This window comes from Festucalex cinctus, chromosome 3 (genome assembly GCF_051991245.1).
Source record: "Festucalex cinctus isolate MCC-2025b chromosome 3, RoL_Fcin_1.0, whole genome shotgun sequence".
Taxonomy (NCBI): Eukaryota; Metazoa; Chordata; class Actinopteri; order Syngnathiformes; family Syngnathidae; genus Festucalex; species Festucalex cinctus.
In genome coordinates, this window is record NC_135413.1 from 5,400,914 (window position 1) to 5,422,034 (window position 21,121).

The following is a 21,121-nucleotide window of genomic DNA, read 5'->3' on the forward strand; positions in this document are numbered from 1 at the left end:
ACGTTACAGTCTTTGGGGGGAAGCACGGACATCTTTACCAGATAAAAATGCACGAAGCGCCTCTCGGTGTTCAACATTCAACAACAAGGAAACAGTGAATAATTCTATGAGAGCAGAATTAATTTCAGCGTCCATTCGTCTGTTAGGTTTGTTTGTCCTATATACGTACATATATAGATTAAAAAAAAAAAATCACGTCAGTCGAGTAGGTAGGTTGGTCCAGCGTGGCAATTTTCTCCTCAGCCAGGAACTGTCATATGCTCTGGGTATTCTGAGCAGGCACATTTCATGGTAAAGTAGCCTCGAATTGCCACAACTCTCGCCTCTTCTCATGCACTGAACAAAACAAACACTGCAGGATCTCTTAATGCTGACATGTAGGTTGATTATGTGGACAAGAAAATGGATGGATGGATGGATGGATGGATGGATGGATGGATGGATGGATGGATGGATGGGTGACTTTTTTGTACTTTTTGTACAACTGCTGCCCGAGACCTAATCATGTAAATGATGACTGTATGTGTGACTAAAAAAAATAGGCGGTTAATTTACAAATATGCACATATTTCTACTGTCAAATATTGTTTCACTTATTTGTATGTGTGCAAACATTGAGTCCACATAGGACCAGCAAAAACATAGTTGGTCTACAGTGTCACCTCGCTGGAGTGCAAAATGTTCCATTTAAGTCAACAGATTTGAAAATATTAACAGATCAGAGTGGTAGTAGAAAAAAAATACATCTTTGATTCCTGATGAGGCCTGAGTGCATCCAACAGCCACTCACTCACGCATACACCAGTGTAATTACCATAACAGCTAACAAGGCAGTTGTGTGCGTGTGCGTGCGTGTATGTCTAACTTGATTGTAATCCAAGGTCATCGTGAAAACACACTGTAGAGCTAATCATTTCGGGAGGGACACCACCAGCACTGACTGGCCTCCTCCCACTGTTAGCCTAACTTCTCCTCTGCATATTTGATTGCTAAATCTTGTTTTATCTCTGCTCCCGTGGTGGGGATGACACATGCACACAACAACACACCGCATCAACAAAGTCATAGTTGTTTTCTCATCTGGAAAAGTGGATATTAAAGTGTTTGCAGAGGCTCAGTCTTTTTAGATGCCTCCTGAGAGAGACGTAGCCTAATTCAGAAGTCATTGACAGTAATTATAACTACATAAACCGGAGTTGGTCTCACTAGTCTTCCCACGGTCATTGATGCACGGATACAGTATCATAGAAGTCAAATCGAGCGCATATGTTTCTGAAAGAAAAAAAAAAAGCCTTTGAAACATACATCAGAACTTATGGTAGTTGCACACATGTATTTATTATCGTAGTGATGTGTTGTATTCTCACGCCCAGTGCAAATCGCGTTACATGACCTGCGCCACAACTTGGACTTGTTCGTACCAAGTCTAAAATGTATATGTCGTACATTAGAATACACTGTAATGCTGCCTCTTGGCCAGGACTCCCTTGAAAAAGAGTTTTTAAATCTCAACGAGACTATCCTGGTTAAATACAGGTTAAATAAGAATAAAAATAAAATGCCTATGGGAGTGTAGTGCATTCTACCAAATTCACAAACACGCAGAACTGAACTTGCCCCGGCACGAAAATGAAGATGGGGCCGATTTTACGCTGGGCACACAGGCGCCTGTCGACAAAAACAGTGCCCTTAAAATCAAGTGTAGTCGCAGATCATGTAAAGAACAATTATGATGACCGCATATCTTCTTCATTATCAATAGAAGTTGCTTTGCAGTGCTTGCTTTAGTGAGTTTCATCAATATGGGAATGGGAACACTTACCGCTGTCTTGCATGCAAAATCCTTTCAGTGAAGTTGAATTCTCTCTCTCTCTTTCTTTCAAGCCTCATTGTTAAGCTGGTCGTGTTGGCCAGAACTGGGCCCAGGTCAGTCTCTTCTTGCCTCGTGTGAGATGAACAAAGTCAGTCATAACTGTGGAGCTCGCCAACAGGACGGGGTTGCAGACACGCTTTTATCCATCTCCATGTATTTTGCACCACCGAGTATAGTGGATGGTGAACTTTTCAGTGTGAAGTGGTGAAAAAAGAGGGAGTGACTCCATTTGGTGTCTGACAGCCCTCGTCAAAAAATTCTGCTGACACCCACAAACTCAGCCAGCACTCACAGCAACCCTTGGGGGAAGCAGAGCTGACCTTCAGATGTGAATAAGTAATGATCCGTGGATCAGTCTGGACTGTGCCCAAGTGTGCATGACAACAGGTGGATCATCTGCCTCCTTTCCCCTCTGTGGGTGAGCAATAAAACAAAAGACGGATCATACCCCTGTTGCATATTACACAACCTCTTTAATCTTCTTTCTCATAACATGTTTGTCCATGTTGGAAGCAATTCGAACTTGACTATCCCAAAATAACCAACATTTTTTTTCCATTTATTTCTTTTACCTCTATGGTCAGAAGTATTGGGACATTTAGCCATGATATTTGCAGGGGAAAAAAAGAAAATATAGAGTTGCCCCCACTGGAATTACACAATTTTACACTTTTCTGGGAAGGCCTTCGACAAGATATTGAAGTGTCATCTCATCCAGATCGATACACAATAGTCTAGGTGAACACAAAGCTATTATTTAAGGATGTTTGATACCACTTTTTTTTTTCCCAGACCGATACCAATACAAGTACACAACTCTAGCACTTTTGATACAAAAATTTCCCGAAAAATCAAGGACAGATCATTTTAAAGAAAGACCCTTTTATCCCAAAATAGCATTTTCCCTTAATTTCATCAAATTAGTGGCAATTTTTCTATTCTTCTAATTTCTATTTCCTGATCATAAAAAGACCACAACAGGGCAGCCAATATGGGGTATTGGCCGCTGTTGAGAATACCGATACCTTACAATAACACCGGGGATTGGGCCTGATACCGATACTTGGAATTGGTACTCGGCAATTTTTCTGTTGCATGAATGGCTAACTACTTTCTGCCATCTTGTGGAAGAACATTTAATTACAGTAATTGCTCTGCCCGTCATCATACATCACTGACATACTCGATGATCAAAGATAAATTCTTCTTCTTCTTAACTGTTTATTCCTCACAAGGGTAGCAGGGGTGCTGGAGCCTATCCCAGCTGGCATCAGGCAGTAGGCGGGGTACACCCTGAACTGGTTGCCAGCCAATCGCAGGGCACACAGAGACGAACAACCACTCACACCAGAGCGCCCAATTAACCTGCCGTGCATGTATTTGCAATGTGGGAGGAGACCGGAGTACTTGTAGTAAATCAAAATATTTTTTGTGAAAATGAAATGCAGAAAAACATGAAATTGGATCATTTCAACCCAGTGACGTGTGATTAGCACATAGTTCAGCGGTCCTGTGTTTGAATCTTGGCTTGGGCCTTTCAGCGAGATTATTGGAGGTTAATTGAACTCTTTAAATTGGTTCTTGGTGTGAATAACTGTGTGTCTTGTGCCCTATGATTGAGTGGTAATCAATTCAGGCTCGCTTGTGATCCTCTTGAGAAGCGGGATATGGGTAGATATGGTTTATGGGTTGTCTTGAAGAAATCTCAGTAAGCCCCAGCCATCCCCCAGCCATCCCTGTGTCCCCCACCCGCTACCTCGGCTTCAGGGAAGCAGCCTGTGCATGACCTCTGATGGCACACTCCCAGAAAGCGCAGGTGTGTGTGGGATTACCCAGATGGCCACGCTGCTGATGCTGAGGGGAAGCAGCCAACAAGCTCATAGCACACGCAGGTCATCCACGAGACATGCGAGACCCTTTTCTCACTCTTAAAGTACAACACAAACTTTAATCACTTGCATTTCTACGAATATGTGGGCGAGGGAACATTTCTGTACTTAGCAGCCAACACTTTTTCAATCCGAGATCCATCTGAGGATCCCACAGTCAGCAAGAAAGTACATGTTATTATAATTACTCAGTTAAATATTGGTCAAATCGCATTGCATCAAATTGACAGAATCTAAAATATTAGATTATCAAAACAGATCATTCATTTAAAAGGCGATAGTGCAATTTAATAAAACACATAGAAATTTACGAGTTTAAAAAAAAAAGAAGCCAGAATTAGCCAGAAAGCTATTTTCCATCTGTTGTCCTTTGGCCATGATGTTTTTTTTTAAGCAATAAAATATAAAAATATAAGTATAGCACAGACACACAATTAGTAAAAACATACAATTGGACTAAACCAGTCCTAACACACTAAGAAGACAACACAAATCACTCACATAAATATTTCACGCCTAACTTAAGATTTATGTAATTTTTAACACAACAAATTCCCATTTACTTTTTTTTTCTTAGATAATTTAAACACAAACCTACCAAATAAAACTTATATGATACATATTCACTAATCTAATAAAGCCTATATATTTGAAATGCATAATCCTCAGGTTTATGTACAGTATTTAGCAGTAATAAAGTACAATTACTTTTATTTATTTATTTATTTATTTATTTATTTATTTATTTAATTTACATTTTTGGTATGCCGGCATTCAGTTCATCCCAAAAACATAAAAGATGGAAAAAAAAAAAAAATGACATAAGGGTTTTTCATATAGCAGTATATTTATCATGTATATGTAACCTGATTATTATGCAATTCAAACAATATACTTTATGTACGTTAAATAAATACTCTCATTATTATTAGAGTAATTATACTTTATTAATACTAAACGCATAAACCTGAGGATCATGCATTTCAAATAAATAGGCTTTTATTAGACTGATGAATATGTATCTTACAAGGTTTATTTGGTAGGTTTGTGTTAAAATTATCTAAAAAAAAAAAAAAAAAAAAGGGAATTTGTCGTAAAAAAAAACCCAAAACATAAATCTTGTTAGCCTTGAAAAATTTCTGTGAGTAATAAAAACAATACAGTACATTACAAATACACGTAACAGCAAAAAAGATTCGGTGTATTTTAGTGTTGACAAGTAATCAATAAGCCACTTTTTCAAATGTTTAGTAAAAGCCTTAAATGTTGTTAACTGTCTACTCTAATCTGATCTGGTAGCGAGTTCCATTCGCTGGCCCCTCTCACAGGCCAGGCGGACTAACTAAAGGTGCTCTTACGCAGAGGGATAACAAATTCTGCTCTCCGCAGATCCTTTCGTCACATGCTCGCTGTTATTTCTCTGAATGATAAACTTGGATAGTGGAGCTGAGGCTAAATCGTGAAGTAGCCTTATAAATAGGGATGTAACGATATCCAAACATCACAATGCGATATTATCACCGTATGAAGGTCAGGATCCGATAATTATCATGATATTGTGGGGAGGTTGACGATACAAAAAAAGGTCACAATATTGTAAAATGAAATGAGCTCGTAATAAAAAAATACAATAAAAAAAAACAGCGCAGACAATATTGTGGTACATTACAGCAATGCTTATAAACAACTTCTGTTCTTGCATTACTGCTTAACTTTGTTTTTTTATGTTGTTTAATTGGAAGAACTTTGCTTTTTACTTTGTAAATTGTATTTTTAATTTATAGTATTTTTTATACTACGATTGGCTGGCAACCAGTTCAGGGTGTACCCCGCCTACTACCGTAAGCCGGCTGGGATAGGCTCCAGCACCCCCCGTGACTCTTTGGGGGAGTAAGCGGTTTTAAGGAAATGGATGAAATGTAAATAGCGAATAGTGTGTCTAAACAGCTACCACCACTCTCCCTATTCTTTTCCCAGAAGTATAGTACTCTATGTAAAATCTTTTTCTTTTCTTTTTTTTCTTCCCAGTTACATATATTCATATCTCCATAAATTGCTTCCCATGTCCACAGGGTGCTTGTCAGATTGTGGCACATATTGTCATCCTATTTCCATTTCTGTCATCTCATTTAGGAGGTGAAGTTCCTCCAGCCGACTGAGCTGATAACAGTTTAAATTTGTAACTCTGTGCTTTTCATCTAGTCAATGGGGGGGGGGGGTATGGCCTGTGAATTATTATTTGTTTTTCCTGATTGGCTGCTTGGTTTAATTGGATTGTATTTCTTATCAGATGTATTGTGGAGTGCATTTACACTGACATAAAGCAGAGAGCAAATTATGAAAACTAATTTGAAAGCAGAAATGCTTTGGTTGTAATTGAAAGTGTTTTCCCTTTCTAACCTTTTACAAACAATATGATGAAAAGACTAAAAACATTATCATGGTAATATTACCTTGTTTGTAATATACTGTACATATGAAGTGATAATAGTCAATGTGTTGTGCAGTTCACATGAGTTCTGGCGGCTACTTGCTACCTTCATCATGCCGCCGCTCATCACACTTTGGGTATGTCAGCCAACTTGTAACGTTGCTGGCTCAGGGCGAGGCCATAGCTAGTCATTTCTGGCCAGAGGTACACAGAAACAACGTACCCCTCCTACCCCATCCCATTTGTTCACAATGACCCACTGAAAATATTTCTACACCTTAAAATACAGTTAGGTGTTATGCAGAAAATGCACTTAAACCCTTCAGACCCACAGATGGTTGTGGACATGACATATCGGCATGTCTAAACCAATAGAACGCATAATTTGGATAATGTCAACACTTCTGGTTCATGATTGGATCTTAACTAATCAATCACAATCACAAGTTTATTTGCATGATCATGTTAAAAATGTTGCATATAAGCATGGTAAGTTTAGAACACGGTACAGCCATATTAACCTGGCATCCACTATAACAACTAAAATTATGAGAAGATACCCCCCCCCCCCCCAAAAAAAAAATAAAATAATAAATAAATAAATAAATAAATAAATACAAATCCATGTTGTTCTTAAGTACACTGTAAAAAGGATTGCAATCAGCATTTCATTGAAAGTAATAATATCCATTCAACACAGGTATTGATTTTATTGTGAAAACCGTTTATTTTGCATTGACAGACCTCAATTTTGATTTCGACGGAACTAAACATACGTCCAAAGGACCCAAAATAGAGTTTTTGATTTCCTTCTTCATGTCTTCATGCCCTCCAGGTGATATATTTAGTTTGAGTCAAATGGGCTTGCGCACATTGAAAACGACAGCACATCAGTGCCACCATGGCATTATCGTACATGGGCTCTGGGTGGCGGAGTGGTTACTGCTACTTCCCTCTGATGGAGGCCGCGTGGGTTCGCTTCCCCACCTGGGAGATCATGTTTCTATGTGTGAGTGAATGGACTTTAAAAAAAATATGGCATTATACTGTATCTGTAGCCATTAAAGGCTGTACTGTATTGTTGGGCTTTGAGTGAATGTTTAGAATTTGGTAGTTGGAAGGTCACCACTACTTTCAGAAAGCACTCTTTGATATGATATTGATTAATTACAGCTTTAGATTGTGTAGGCCTGTTACCAAGTGTGTTTGTCCGAGCTCATTTGCTTGCTGTTTTGTTGTTGTTGTCTGACATCTTTTGAAAGACTGACCATATTATAAATGGAATATTCTGCCTTCTTTATCATCTTCTTTCTCTTCTTCTCTCTCCACCCTCACCTCATCTCTAGTTCATATGTTGCATATATTAATATGGTTTAAAATTAATATTTTAATATTTAATATTCCTGGGTGGAGTTTGCATGTTGTCGCCGTGCCCGTGTGGGTCTTCTCCGGGCATGCATGGCAGGTTAATTGGGCGCTCCAAATTGTCCCTAGGTGTGCTTGTGAGTGTGGATGGTTGTTCGTCTCTGTGTGCCCTGTGATTGGCTGGCAACCAGTCCAGGGTGTCCCCCGCCTGCTGCCCAGAGCCAGCTGAGATAGGCGCCAGCACCCCCTGCGACCCTTGTGAGGAATAAGCGGTCAAGAAAATGGATGGATGGATATATATATATATATATATATATATATATATATATATATATATATATATATATATATATATATATATATATATATATATATGTGTATTAGTGCTGTCAAACGATTAAAATTTTTAATCTGATTAATCACACTTTTTAATTTTGATTAATCACGATTAATCAGCTAAATTACTCGCGTAATATGAAATACAAAATTCCACAATATTTTGACATTAACACATTTTATTATCTGAATGCCATTTGCAAACAATGATTAAATGCATGTTCGCAATTGCATGCATGCGTGCATTGCTCAAAATAGCATCATATCAATTGGGTGCAATTCAGCAATTAATTAATTAAATGTAAGTCCCATCGGGGTGTTTTTTAAAGTGAAATTTAACACCGAGTAAACCAACTGGAGTCACCCCGCTCAATTTGGAACAACAGGCGTAGGAAATGCCGTGCATTGACCTAATCACTGACCTGCGCAGCCTTCAATGTAACCATCCGCAGTTACGTTCAAGGCTCAAGTGCGGTCCAAAAAAATAGTGCGATTAATCTGCGTTAATATGTGATTAATGCGACAATTTTCTGTGATTAATTAATCTATTAACGCTTTAACTTTGACAGCCCTAATATATATATATATATATATATATATATATATATATATATATATATATATATATATATATATATATATATATATATATATATATATATATAATTATTAATTATTTTTATTTATTTATTTATTTTGTCAAGTAAACAAACTGCCACTAGGAAACTATGTTGTTATTCAATATTAATTTAACTGTATTAATTAGTAAAAACTGCAATTGGCTATCAACCAGTTCAGGGTGTACCCCACCTGCTGCCCGAAGCTAGCTGGGATAGGCTCCAGCACCCCCGTGACCCTTGTGAGGAGCAAGCGGTGAAGAAACTGGATGGATGGATATTAAGTAAAAAAAAAAAAAAATAAAAATAAAAATAAAAAAAATTCCTGAATAATACACCATCATTCTAGAATTTTCAATAGGATATACTTGAGTACTGAAAAATGGATAGCTGCAGTCCTACTGTCAATCTCCTTGTGAAGTTGCCATATTTACAGTCCTTGTGTCATGTACCTGGGATTAACCTGAAAAAAAAAACCCTCAAAATTAATAAATTGTGGTCAAATTAAGACATTATGTCACCCCGGCATGGATTTTTCCCACAGATTCCTTTCCTCAACTTTCCTCAGTGCCTTGCCATGCCTCAACACTGTCACGTAGTAAGTGTCGTGTGTGTATGTTTACATGTGGGTGGGTGTTTTCATATAGGTGTGTACTGTATGTGCTTACATGTTGGGATGGGAGGATTTCTATATGTTTGTGTTTTTCTCCTCTTTCTATCGAATGTTTTTATCTTTGTACAGCGTTGTGTTGCATTTTCAATGTATGAAAGTGCTATATAAATACATAATCTGATTTGAAAGAAAAAAATGTTATTGTGACCCTTCGACACTGTATAATGAAAGTGGTCATGCATTTTGAAGTTGATTCTACAAAACATGCTCATTTAGCCTCTCTCCTCAGTCACCAGGTCAAAAAAGAATGTGTTAATGTATCGTATGCAATCAGAAAAATTAATATCTCTGAGGTGTTTTTGGCAACTTTTTTCTTTTCTTTTTTTTAACTTCAAAGTACGAGACTAAAAAGAAAGCAGCTGACACCACACATGACAGATAATCCATCAGGTGTGTCTGCTGACTTGCACCAGGGCAACATTTGCAAGTGAAATCTAATTTTACTGTACTGTCGCTGCAAATGATGGCCATATTATGCATGAATTTATGACTGATTCACCAAAATACTGTTTGTGAGTTGCCCATTTGAAGTTTTTGAGAGTGAAGATCATTTAGATATTGTTAGGCTGTGTTGCTGGATTTATTTGGAAAGAGTAATTTTGGTAATTGAGTTAGCAAAGCAAAGTCTTGAGTTAAATGAAATTAAGATTGCAAAGAGAAAAGTGGCAATAACGTAATCAATTATGAAACCAGGAAGAATAAATGCACACTTTCTCGGTGTTTATTTATTGAACTGCAGAGAGGAGTCGGACTGTATTTCTAGAAGCAGTAATGTTTTATTAATGTCATTGTTTTATTACTATTATTTATTTGTATATGTTTATTATAAGTTATTAGAATTAAATCACAAGTGTATACATTTATTACTATTATCACACAAAAAAAGAAAATAATATACAATATATGTACAGTCAGACTGGAGTAGAAAATAAAATCAAACAAAATCCTGTAGTGCCTTGAGATATAAGTTTAGTTCATTCTGTGACCATGCTCGTAACTCAAAACACTCACGTCTCAAATTATATTTTCCCATTGAAATGACCGTAAATGCCATTAATCCTTTCCAGCCTCCCCACAGAATAACCCAAAAAGTTGTCCTGTGTGTTTTATTGATGGAAAAACAGCACTCCATGATGTACTTCATACTGTAAAAACATAAAACAATGACATAATAATCCACAATTTAAAGAAAAAAAACAAAACAGTTTTTGTCACCCTGCATCAATTGAATAGCCATTGTGCTGCCAGTTTAAGACAGAAACACACACACATGTACTGGCAATAAAAAGCTTGAAACTTTTTTTTTTTTAAGAATTGTTCACAAATTGCCAAATTTGTTTACAAATTGCTAAATTGCTGCTTATTCTTGAGTGAGATTAATCTGAGTTCACTGCCACCATTCAGCACTCTTATCTCAAGTCTGTTTTTGCAAGTCAAAGCAAAACAAATCGTTCGAAAGACGGCTTGTATGTGCTGTTAACTCCTTGAAAACATTTATGGAGAACAGTTCCTCTGAAAACTGCCGCTACTGTAGTGTTCTTTTTGAGGGGAGGCACTTAAAGTACCGGTATTTGTCTTAAACTGTGGAGGAAATAGGTGATGACTGAATTTAAATTGTGTTCACACGGGGGAGCTTTGTGCAATGCTAGGGATCATCAAAACAACACAAAGAACAAGCACTCATTAAATACTATTGTATTTAGGGTTTGAAGTAAAATGAATATTGTATAGTGTGAAAAATGTGGTACAAATCATCAAACTCTTCTATCTGTTGGCAAGCCCGTCTGGCAACCTGAGAAAGAGGTGGACCTCTTGCTGTCTTCATGAAATCAATATCCATGTACCCATCAAAGCTATGATCCAGTGGTCTTACCATCTGCTTTCCAAGCAGGCCATTAGGTCCACTGGAGGAAAGACAAAGGTACTCTTGCCATTTGACACCAAGAGGCTGCCAAGGTTTAAAGTGCCCGCTTTACGTCATCTGTCATCTTGTCTCTAGTGGAGCAGCAAGTCCGCACGCAAAGGACTGGCAGCCCACTTGCTCCAGCAGCGAACCATATAAACCTGTACACTGTCCCTCCTGACCTCCCCATGGGGAATTCAAGATGCCAGCTGCTGCCTGTGAAAGAGATGCACAATAATATGCTTGAATACAGTAAAACATACCGTATCACTGATTCCTGCGAGTTGGGACAAAACATGTCCTACCTAAGAAAGTCTAATTTATATTTAAAAATCAATAGACTTCCATCCATCCATCCATTTTCTTGACCGCTTATTCCTCACAAGGTTCGCGGGGGGAGCTGGCGCCTATCTCAGCTGGCTCTGGGCAGTAGGCGGGGTACACCCTGGACTGGTTGCCAGCCAATCACAGGGCACACAGAGACAAACAACCATCCACACTCACACGCACACCTAGGGACAATTCGGAGCGCCCAATTAACCCGCCATGCATGTCTTTGGAATGTGGTAGGAGACCGGAGTACCCAGAGAAGACCCACGCGGGCACGGGGAGAACATGCAAACTCCACTCAGGAAGGCTGGAGCCTGGACTCGAACCCAAGTCCTCAGAACTGTGAGGCGGACGTGCTAACCAGTCAATAGACTTATCAAATTTAATATGCTTAAAATATTAAAGATGAAGGAAATGTGTATAGGAACATTTTTTTAATCATCCATTTCGAACTTATTTGTGTGAATTTGTTTGATCGTCTGGTCTGCAGTCAGGAGATCTATGTTATTCAACCTCACATGATTGGTGATAAATATTTGAAATAAAAAAGAATGGTTTATAATTTATAAAACAATACACAAAGGGAACTTCTAACAATATTTTCCAGAAAAATCTACCTATCAAAGTTATGTCCTCAGTTTATGTGGGGATCCCAGAAATGCAGACACAGATAAAAGGTTTACAAAAATGAAAAATTGCAGACAATGAAAAAGTATAAACAGAAAACGCTTAACAAAAGGGCAAGGAGCAAAAAATGAAAATAGAAAGGGCACCCAAGGCTGAGAACAGAAACATGACAGTGTCCACTCTGTCAGATATATTCAGTCCTCAATTAAATGAGACAATTCATGGTCTGCTATATCCTTGATCCATGATGCCCCCTTTCTTCCTCCTGAATATGATGAATGCAGCAGAACCAGTGATGCTCTGCTAAGTTTGGCAGTTTTTGCTATTATATACAGGGTCAGGCAAAATTATCTGACACATTTGTAAATTTAATAAAAGACAAATTAAGTAAAGAAACAAACAAGTTTATTTTTTTTTATTTTATTTTATTTTTTACATATAAGGCAAGTACATATAATGCCATTCTGTTTCATTAGGTTTAGAAAATTGAATCAGTCAAATGGGATCCGTTATTGTCTGCACACCGTCGTTTTCGTTTCAATGCAGATCCAGTAGCTCTGAAGCTGGTAACCCATAACAAGATGGTGTTACGAGTTGGTACGGGATCATGTCTACCAAGTTTGAAGTGCAAACAGAACGCTCGTTGTGTTGCAGTTACAAGATTGGTTTGTTTTGATAAACGTTTCCACAATGAAAGCGCGATGTTCACCAGTCCAATTCATGGCATCAACTGAAAAAGAAACAAAAAATAATGGCACCATACAGAAACAAAACAAAAATGCATTATATGAAAGAAATGGCATTATACGTACTTTTCGAAAATAAAAACACTTTTTTGTTTCTTTATTTGTCTTTTATCAAACCTACAAATGTGTCATCATTTTGTCACAGATCATTTTGCTGGACCCTGTATAAACAATGTTAATATTACTATGGTCACAACAGGAACATGTCAACTACGTCTTCTCTTTTACGTTTTTTTTTTAATTTTTTTTTTAATAAATGCATTTGCTCCAAAAAAACGTATAAATGTGTTCCCTTTTAAATCTTACAAGTACCCCAAAGACGTATTTATACGTTTTTATGTTTTGTTTTTTTGCTAGAGCATACAGAAGGCTTTGATGCAGCCTCTTAACTGAAGCAAACGGTTGAAGCAATGGTAATTGTTACAAAAACGGACAGCAGGTGGCAGCAGAGTATAAGAGATCAACCAGGGCCATGTTGCAACAAGCTGTTTTCCCCTCAGTTTTAAACATTTTGTCAACTTTGTCTGACATCAACTCTCAGTTTTTAGGACTGACAGAGATGTGAAAGCTGACAGAGGTGGCAATATCACCTTAAACATCTAAATGTGAAAATATAATGTTATATGGACATAATAAAGGGTTCATACAGTATACAGTATTATTTCAGGGCAATTGTACATTAAAAACATGGCTTCAATCATTAAACTTTGAATCCTACATGTGTGGCGAAGACGGCAAGGAAGAAAGGACCTCTGGCCAAGTTGATGAAGGAGATGGAGATGAAAGATGTGATGGTGGGGGAGTTGGCTCATGAGTCTCTGAAAGGTCCCGATGGAACTATTGGCTGCCTTAATAATTGAGACTGCCTTGCAGTAGTGTCCAGTATAATGTCCACTGGTGGCTAGCCAAGACCACTGCTGTGGATACTGAGCAGCAAGATGTGAAAGTGGAGTTTGTAATCCCCAGGGTGCAACAGCCATGTTTCAACCAAAGCTTGTCAGAAGGAATGTTTGCTTTCTGCCCAGATGAAGACGTAATGATAAAACAATTGGGAAATGTAACACCACTCCAGTCAAGATTGAGAGAAATTTACAGCTGTAGCCGCTGATTTGATGGATTTCATAGAATGTCAGCACATCGGTCGCAGATTGAGGATGAGCAGGGAAGATTTCAATGAAGGAGTGGAGGAGTTGAAGAGCGCAGCAAGAAATGGAAGGGTAGTACAGGTAGCTGATAAGGGGGAGAGGAACACGTGATGTGCTGTATTATATGACCTATCGGAGTAATTCAACTATTCCAATGCATTTCAGATTTTGGATTCTACTGAAACCTCTTTGACTGAAAAATTGGACACTTTTTAATGTCTGACGAAGTTGACAGAAAGCAAGTTTTAAACTGAATGATTACATGAGGGCGGCACGGTGGCTGACTGGTTAGTCAAGTGAGGACGCAAGATCGAGTCTGGGCTCCGGCCTTCCTGGGTGGAGTTTGCATGTTCTCCCCGTTCCTGCGTGGGTCTTCTTTGGGTACTTGCAGTCTCCTCCCACATTCCAAAGACATGCATGGCAGGTTAATTGGGCGCTCTGAATTGTCCCTAGGTGTGCTTGTGAGTGTGGATGGTTGTTCATCTGTGTGGGTGGTTGTTCATCTGTGTGCCCTGCGATTGGCTGGCAACCAGTCCATGGTGTACCCCGCCTACTGCCCAAAGCCAGCTGAGATAGGCTCCAGCAGCCCCGCGACCCTTGTGTGGAGTAGGCAGTTAAGAAAATGGATGGCTGGATGAATAATAAAAACCAAATACAACTCTGAACAAACTTATATTTGTTTGAGCAACCGAAACTGTCTGCAAGAAAATGCACTCTCCCAAGAAGTTGCATTGGAAAGAGGGGGACTGAACATTTTCTTCTATAATGTGAGTGCAATAGTTATTTATTTTTATTTTGTTGTAATTTTATGCGACTGAATGGGACTGTTAGGCAATAATAAGCCCGGAGCGTCTGCCTATAACTTTTTTGGTTAATTGACTTGTTCTAAGGGATGTTAGTGGGGTTTTTTTCTGTGTTGTGTGTGGTAGCCGAAATTCACACACACCATCAGGAACTAACAAATCAGAGGAAAGCAATTTTCTCTTTCAAATTCATTGTAAAACACAAAGCAATGAGATTATAAAATTATAAAAAAAAAAAAAAAAAACTCCTAGCATGGCACTTTTAAAGCTTTTCACAGAGCCTTTTTCATATTTGCTTTGTTTGTTTTCAGATATTGACTATCCAGATGCATAATGGTTTTAGATCTGGTGTAATCCATCACATCTACTTGTGTAAAAAAAAGGATTATCCAAACCATATGTTGCTACAGTGGGTCTCATGGACCATAAATTGCACTGCAATGAAATGGGACACCATATGGCCAAAGCAACCAATCACTGGTAATCTGTGGAGGGAGAAAGCTATCTAGTATATCACATTTTAAACCATGGGTTAGAGTTGAGTTTCTGTCAATTTGTCTATGGGTCTCATAATCCTAACTTTAATCTAGATTACGCTTGCATCTGGCATGCCCTTGTGTGTTTCCACATGGGGGCCTTACTACTCTTCCTAGAATGGGATGTTACCTAGTCACACTATATTATGATCATGTTCTGCAGCCAAGAGATTCACATGGCACTCATCCATCCATTTTTGGAGTATTGTGCATGTGACAACAAACAGATGACGGTTGTTGTTTGTGGAATACTTATCTGCGAGGCTGTCCGGAGAAGCTGTCCTTCCCTTCTTCTCAGAAATGTTGAACAGCGTGACTCTGCAAATCACTCAAGATATCAACAAATACAGAAATTGGATTTGCTTCTGATTATAAGAAGAGCTTTTATTTGGAGCGATGCAAAGTACATTTCTTGGTTGTTAGCGCTCATTCTCTACTAGTCACACACAGAAACATGCCTCCGTTTCTTCTGTCCTCTCGCTGTTTAAAAAAAAATATATATCTTGTTCGATTTATATTTAATCTATGCCTCATCACTCATACTGTGTATGTTCTCACTTTTACGTTGATAATCAAAAAGTCCCCATTTATACTTCTTAAACATACAAGAAATGGTTAGACAGGCATGCAGTAACCAAATCAAATTACATAGCAACAGACATCTCAGAAAGGAAGCAAAAGGAGCCGACTGTATTCAGGGGTGTTTAAGTTTGGGTGTTCCTTTGCATGCCAAAAATTGAGCCTTTACATAGTTTATTTAGATTAACAGCATCAGAAAGCCATTCATTGACTGTTATATTAATTATCCATTATAACTAGTTAATAGCTTATCAGTAAACTATTAATTAATGTTATTTACTAACAGTTATAGTAACAGTAAATGCTTTTTGAACCTTCAAGTCATATTTTCATAATTCTGCTAATGAAAACGACTTACAGCTAGATTAATGAAACCTTTATCATGGCCTGAGGGGGTCTGTATCATTTTTACTGGCACTAAGCAACTTTGGTGGATAGTGCGATAGTGCTTTGGATTGCTTCAATGAGGAATAGTTGCAACTTAAGTAAAATGGTCCAATAACATCTACTGTTTAAAACTATTAACTGATACTAAACAAGTCACTAGTAGCTTCCTAATAGCTTGTTTCTGATCTATTACTCATTTAGTAGGTATAGTTAGAAACCCTTAACCATAACTCATTACCTAAGTTTATTAATGATATATTATCTATCTACAAACGTCATTATAAATCCTAAACAAACTGTTAACAAACAACAGATCATTAATGATTAATTAATTAACAGTTTACTAATGATCTATTAACTAGTTATAACAGATGGCTATTATAAAGTGTTATCAATAATGTTTATTTTTTTTCTGCAGCAAAATAAAACTACATTTTTGGCAGAGTAGATCTAAATGTATGTCTAAAGTCAGAGTATGAGTCACTGATACATTGACACTGTAGGCTATAAGTATTACATTTAAAGGTATTTCCATAGTAGAAGAAACAAATACAGCTTTGGGTTGATATTGCATGTTTATGAATGCAAAGAGTCATTAATATTGCAGCAAAGGCTTTCAATAAGACAACCTGTACCATTGGGTTTAAAGGGTTTTCAAGGGTCTTTCAGTTTGTGTCAATGCAAGGCGCACGACGCTGCACACACACAAAACACTCAGATGTGCTTTCGGGTCTCACATCAGCAACCTGAAGAGCGAGATAAATGCAGCAGATGTGAGCTCTATGATACACATGGAAACTTTGGGAAGATACAAGAGTCTTTTTTTTTTTTTTTTTTTACATGTAACATGGAGATTGGAAGGTTTGGATCGATAGCAAGAAATGTTCATTTCAGAACGCTGCTGCTGGGAGGCTGTGATTATTTGCTGCAGCATCATCTCCTTTCCCCAACAGAGCCAGAGACTCTTGTGAGTGCATACAATCCTTTTCCAGATGGAACGCGAGTCCAACAGCAGCAGAGTCCTCTAGTTTCACATCACGTCTTTCCGCGTCCATTCCTGCCTCCCCAGTGGCGTTGGTGGAGGCGGCGGCGGCGGCCGCAGCGGCGGCACACTCCTCTTTGAACAACCGGTCGTGCTCCATCTTGAGTTCTTGGTAGGAGCGGGAGAACATGTGGAAGATGGAGGTCGCGGGGAAGGCCATGATTAGGATCCCACTCAGGATGCTGCTCAGCGCTACGACCTGCCCGGGGATGGACCGAGGCACCATGTCGCCGTAGCCCACCGTCGTCATGGAGATTATAGCCCACCAGTAGGAGGCGGGGATGCTGCTGAAGTCGTGAGGGCCCGTGAGCTCACTTTCAGCCAGGTGGACCAGCGGCGAGAAGAGGGTGACCGCCACGCAGAGGAAGAGCAAGAGCAGGCCAAACTCACGGGTGCTGCGCCTCACCGTTAGTCCGAGAGTCTGCAGGCCCAGAGAGTGGCGAGCCAGTCGCATCACGTACAGAATCCTCAACGCCCGCAAGATCCTCAGCACCAGACCCAGCTTGTCCAAGTAGCCTTTCCCTCCCCCCGGTCGATCGCCGTCCAGATCGGGGTCCTCCTCTTTGACCACCAAGGACACGTAGTAAGGCAAGATGGCCATGGCGTCGATGATGTTGAGCGGCCCGCGGAGGAAGTCTAACTTGCTGCGAGCCTGAATGAAGCGCAGGATGAACTCCAGCGAGAACCAGGCCACGCACACCGTCTCGATGATGAACATGTTGTAGCACTTGGAGGAGCACTCACCCTGAAGTGAAAAAGAAAAATGAAGACGAAACAGTGAGATAAAAAAAATAAAAAATAAGGTGGAGAATCAACATCACCGCTCAGATCAGGTCTTTGTTACCTTTAGGTACAAACAAAAACACTGGATCAATAGAAATGTGACACAATAAATCCCTTATTTTATGAGTAGCTTTCGAGAAATTGGGTGGGAGAACTGGCAGGAACAGACTTGCACAACTGACTCTTGCAATAACACTGTGTTTAAGAAGTGATGCTTCAGAGGCTGTCTCTCTATGACAATAATATTCACCACCATCTTACACCACAACAATTCAGCTACAGAAATAATACACATAATACTTGTTCATTTTATATTTTCATCATTAAAATGTGTTTCAGTCAAGCTCCCAAGCCCATCTACATTAGAGATAAATAGATTGAGGGTGGGGGAGGGGTTGGGGGGTTGGTGGGGGCGGGGCTTGCTGTCAATGACTGCGCTGCAATTGTAATGTAAATGAATTGTAAATGATTAATTGAAGTTCAAATCCCAACCACGGGTTAAAATGTCTTCAATTTTGAGGAAGTACTGCTATAATGAATGCTTAAAGACTAACTTGGTGTACACCAGGGTTACAGTATATTAGTTTAGGATTTTTCATTCTAGTTAGATTTTAATTAATTTCAAATAAAAAAAATCAATTAGTTCTAATTTTAATTAGTTTCTAGAGCAGGTTTGTTTTGATTTTTTTGAAAGCTTAATTTTAGTTTGTTTAATTAGTTTTAGAATTAGTTTTCTTTTAATATGTGGAGAATTTGTCAAGTGAAAGATAAAAATCTTGTCAGCATGTGTTGTTTAATTAAGTAAAACCCAAACAAACTTTCGACTGTCCTGGATTTACACCAAAAGAAAAATTTATACTTACAATGAACACCACAGCCCATTTATGATATTAACTGATAAAGAGCAAAACAAAGGACATTGTTATAGAATTTTGGCTCGTTCTTATTAACGTAAGATGTAGTTCCAGTTATTTTTTGTTTCTTTAAAAGCATTTTCATTTTTATTTCATTAATGAAAATGTTTTTTCAATTTCAGTTGTAGCGATTTTGTAATTGTTTTCATCCATCCATTTTCTTACCACTTATTCCTCACAAGGGTCGCGGGGGATGCTGGAGCCCAGTCCAGCTGGCTTTGGGCAGTAGGTGGGGGACACCCTGAATTGGTTGCCAGCCCATCGCAGGGCACACAGAGGCAAACCATCTACACTCGCAAGCACACCTGGAGACAATTCGGAGCGCCCAATCAACCTGCCATGCATGTCTTTGGAATGTGGGAGGAGACCGGAGTACCCGGAGAAGACCCACGCGGGCACGGGGACAACATGCAAACTCCACCCAGGAAGGCCGTAGCTCGGACTCTACAGTAGCTACAATAACCTTGTTGTACACAACAGTGCAAACCAGTGATTCCCAGGCGGACTGCCATGATAGAAAATTAGATCAATTTTGTATAAAAGTAATTATTTAATAGCTTCATCTACTGTATGTATAGGCTGTATATTCAGGCTGAAACTTCATGAGTCAAAATTTGATAACATTTAATATTTGTTTCAAAAATGGTCAGTCTTCTTGTGTGGGAGTTAATTTTATAAACTAATGACTAATTTCTGATGATGAAATGGTAATGTTGTAACAAACATGCAGTTTTTGGGGTCTCTTGAAAATTGACAGTGATATATCAGCAATGAATAATCAAAAGCAGAGAAATTACATTATCTTCCATTATATGGCATAAAGTCCAATGATCCACCTGTCGTCAAGCATACATCAACATAAGTTGTGGCTTTCTGCAAGTGTATACGTGGTGGATGTATGGATGGATTTTCTACTGTTATCTTGGAACAATGAGCAGCTGACTCAGCAGAATCCTGCAGTGTTTGATAAGTGTGAAGCAGATGCTCTATCTAGATTTTTCCACAGTTTGCAGGCTTTCAATTTTCTGGCTTGTCACATTCAAATCTGAATTGCATTCTTGAAATGACAAAGGAAAGACTTTTATTTGGCCTTCATCATCGTTCCAATTTGTGCTTTGGTCGCTCTGCTCAATGTAACACTCGTGTATTTCCCTTCCCTTCCATTAGTCTTCCCTCAACATACAACCAACCTTCTTCCTCCCATTTCCTCCTCCTCCTCCTCCTCCTCATTAATCATTCCGGTTGCTGCTACATCAAACTCTCCGGACTCCCACCCTCTCATCCGTCATTCGCCGGTTGTCCCAGATGCGGCTCACCCTTTCTCCTTTAAAGTCTTTATTCGCTTCAGTTCCCCCAAGTGAATGACAGCTCCCTCCCTTGTTTCCCTATGCATGACACACACGTGTCCCATTCCTCTGACTCATTTGTCATTTCTTGCCCCGCGGATTCCCTCGTCCCAATGCGAATTTAAGCCTTTTATGTCCGCCGTGTGAGGCCTTTGTGTACGCTGCTACGATTTAGCTGAGAAGTAGAGTTTGGACATTTTTGGCAGCACAACAAATTATTTCTATTAGCTGCTCAGGAACTGTCATCCTTCCATTCAGGTCTTGGCTAAGTAGCAATAAGAGGTTTTATGGGAGTGTTATGATCTAGCGGGAAAATGCACCATCAGCATCCTGCATGCCCCAACCTTCTTCCACTTTCTTGTCTCCGTATGGGCTTACATGAGGATGTTTTACACAGATTTTGAAACACAAAAACATTAGTATTGTCTGGGGATAATTGGGATGTCTACTTTTTTTCCAGACCGAAACCAGTATGAGTGGTCACTGACCCCAAGTACCGATACCACAAGTTCCTTTGATACATAAAATCCTCCTCACCACCCCGAAACAATGACAGATCACTTTAAAGAAATCATAATGTCACATTTTTCTTTAACTGCATGAAATTAACAGCAATTTTCCATTCTTCTCATTTGTAGTTCCTGTTTATAACCAGCTCAGTGACCTAGTGGTAGAGTGCCCACCCTGAGACTGGGAGGTCGTGGGTTCAATCCCCCGGCCGGGTCATACCAAAGACTATAAAAATGGGACCCAACTGCCTCCCTGCTTGACACTCAGCATTAAGGGTTGGAATTGG

General features: G+C 39.0%; 1 protein-coding gene across 1 annotated transcript in view; it reads right to left on the reverse strand.

Moving 5' to 3' along the window:
- Positions 1 to 15,637: 15,637 nt before the first annotated feature.
- kcng4a (potassium voltage-gated channel, subfamily G, member 4a) overlaps positions 15,638 to 21,121 on the reverse strand; it is a 57,022-nt gene continuing 51,538 nt past the window's right edge. The window contains exon 6 of the mRNA XM_077515542.1: positions 15,638 to 18,027. Within this exon, the coding sequence (XP_077371668.1) occupies positions 17,131 to 18,027 (897 nt within the window). The 3' untranslated portion in view covers positions 15,638 to 17,130. The remainder of the gene's footprint in view (positions 18,028 to 21,121) is intronic.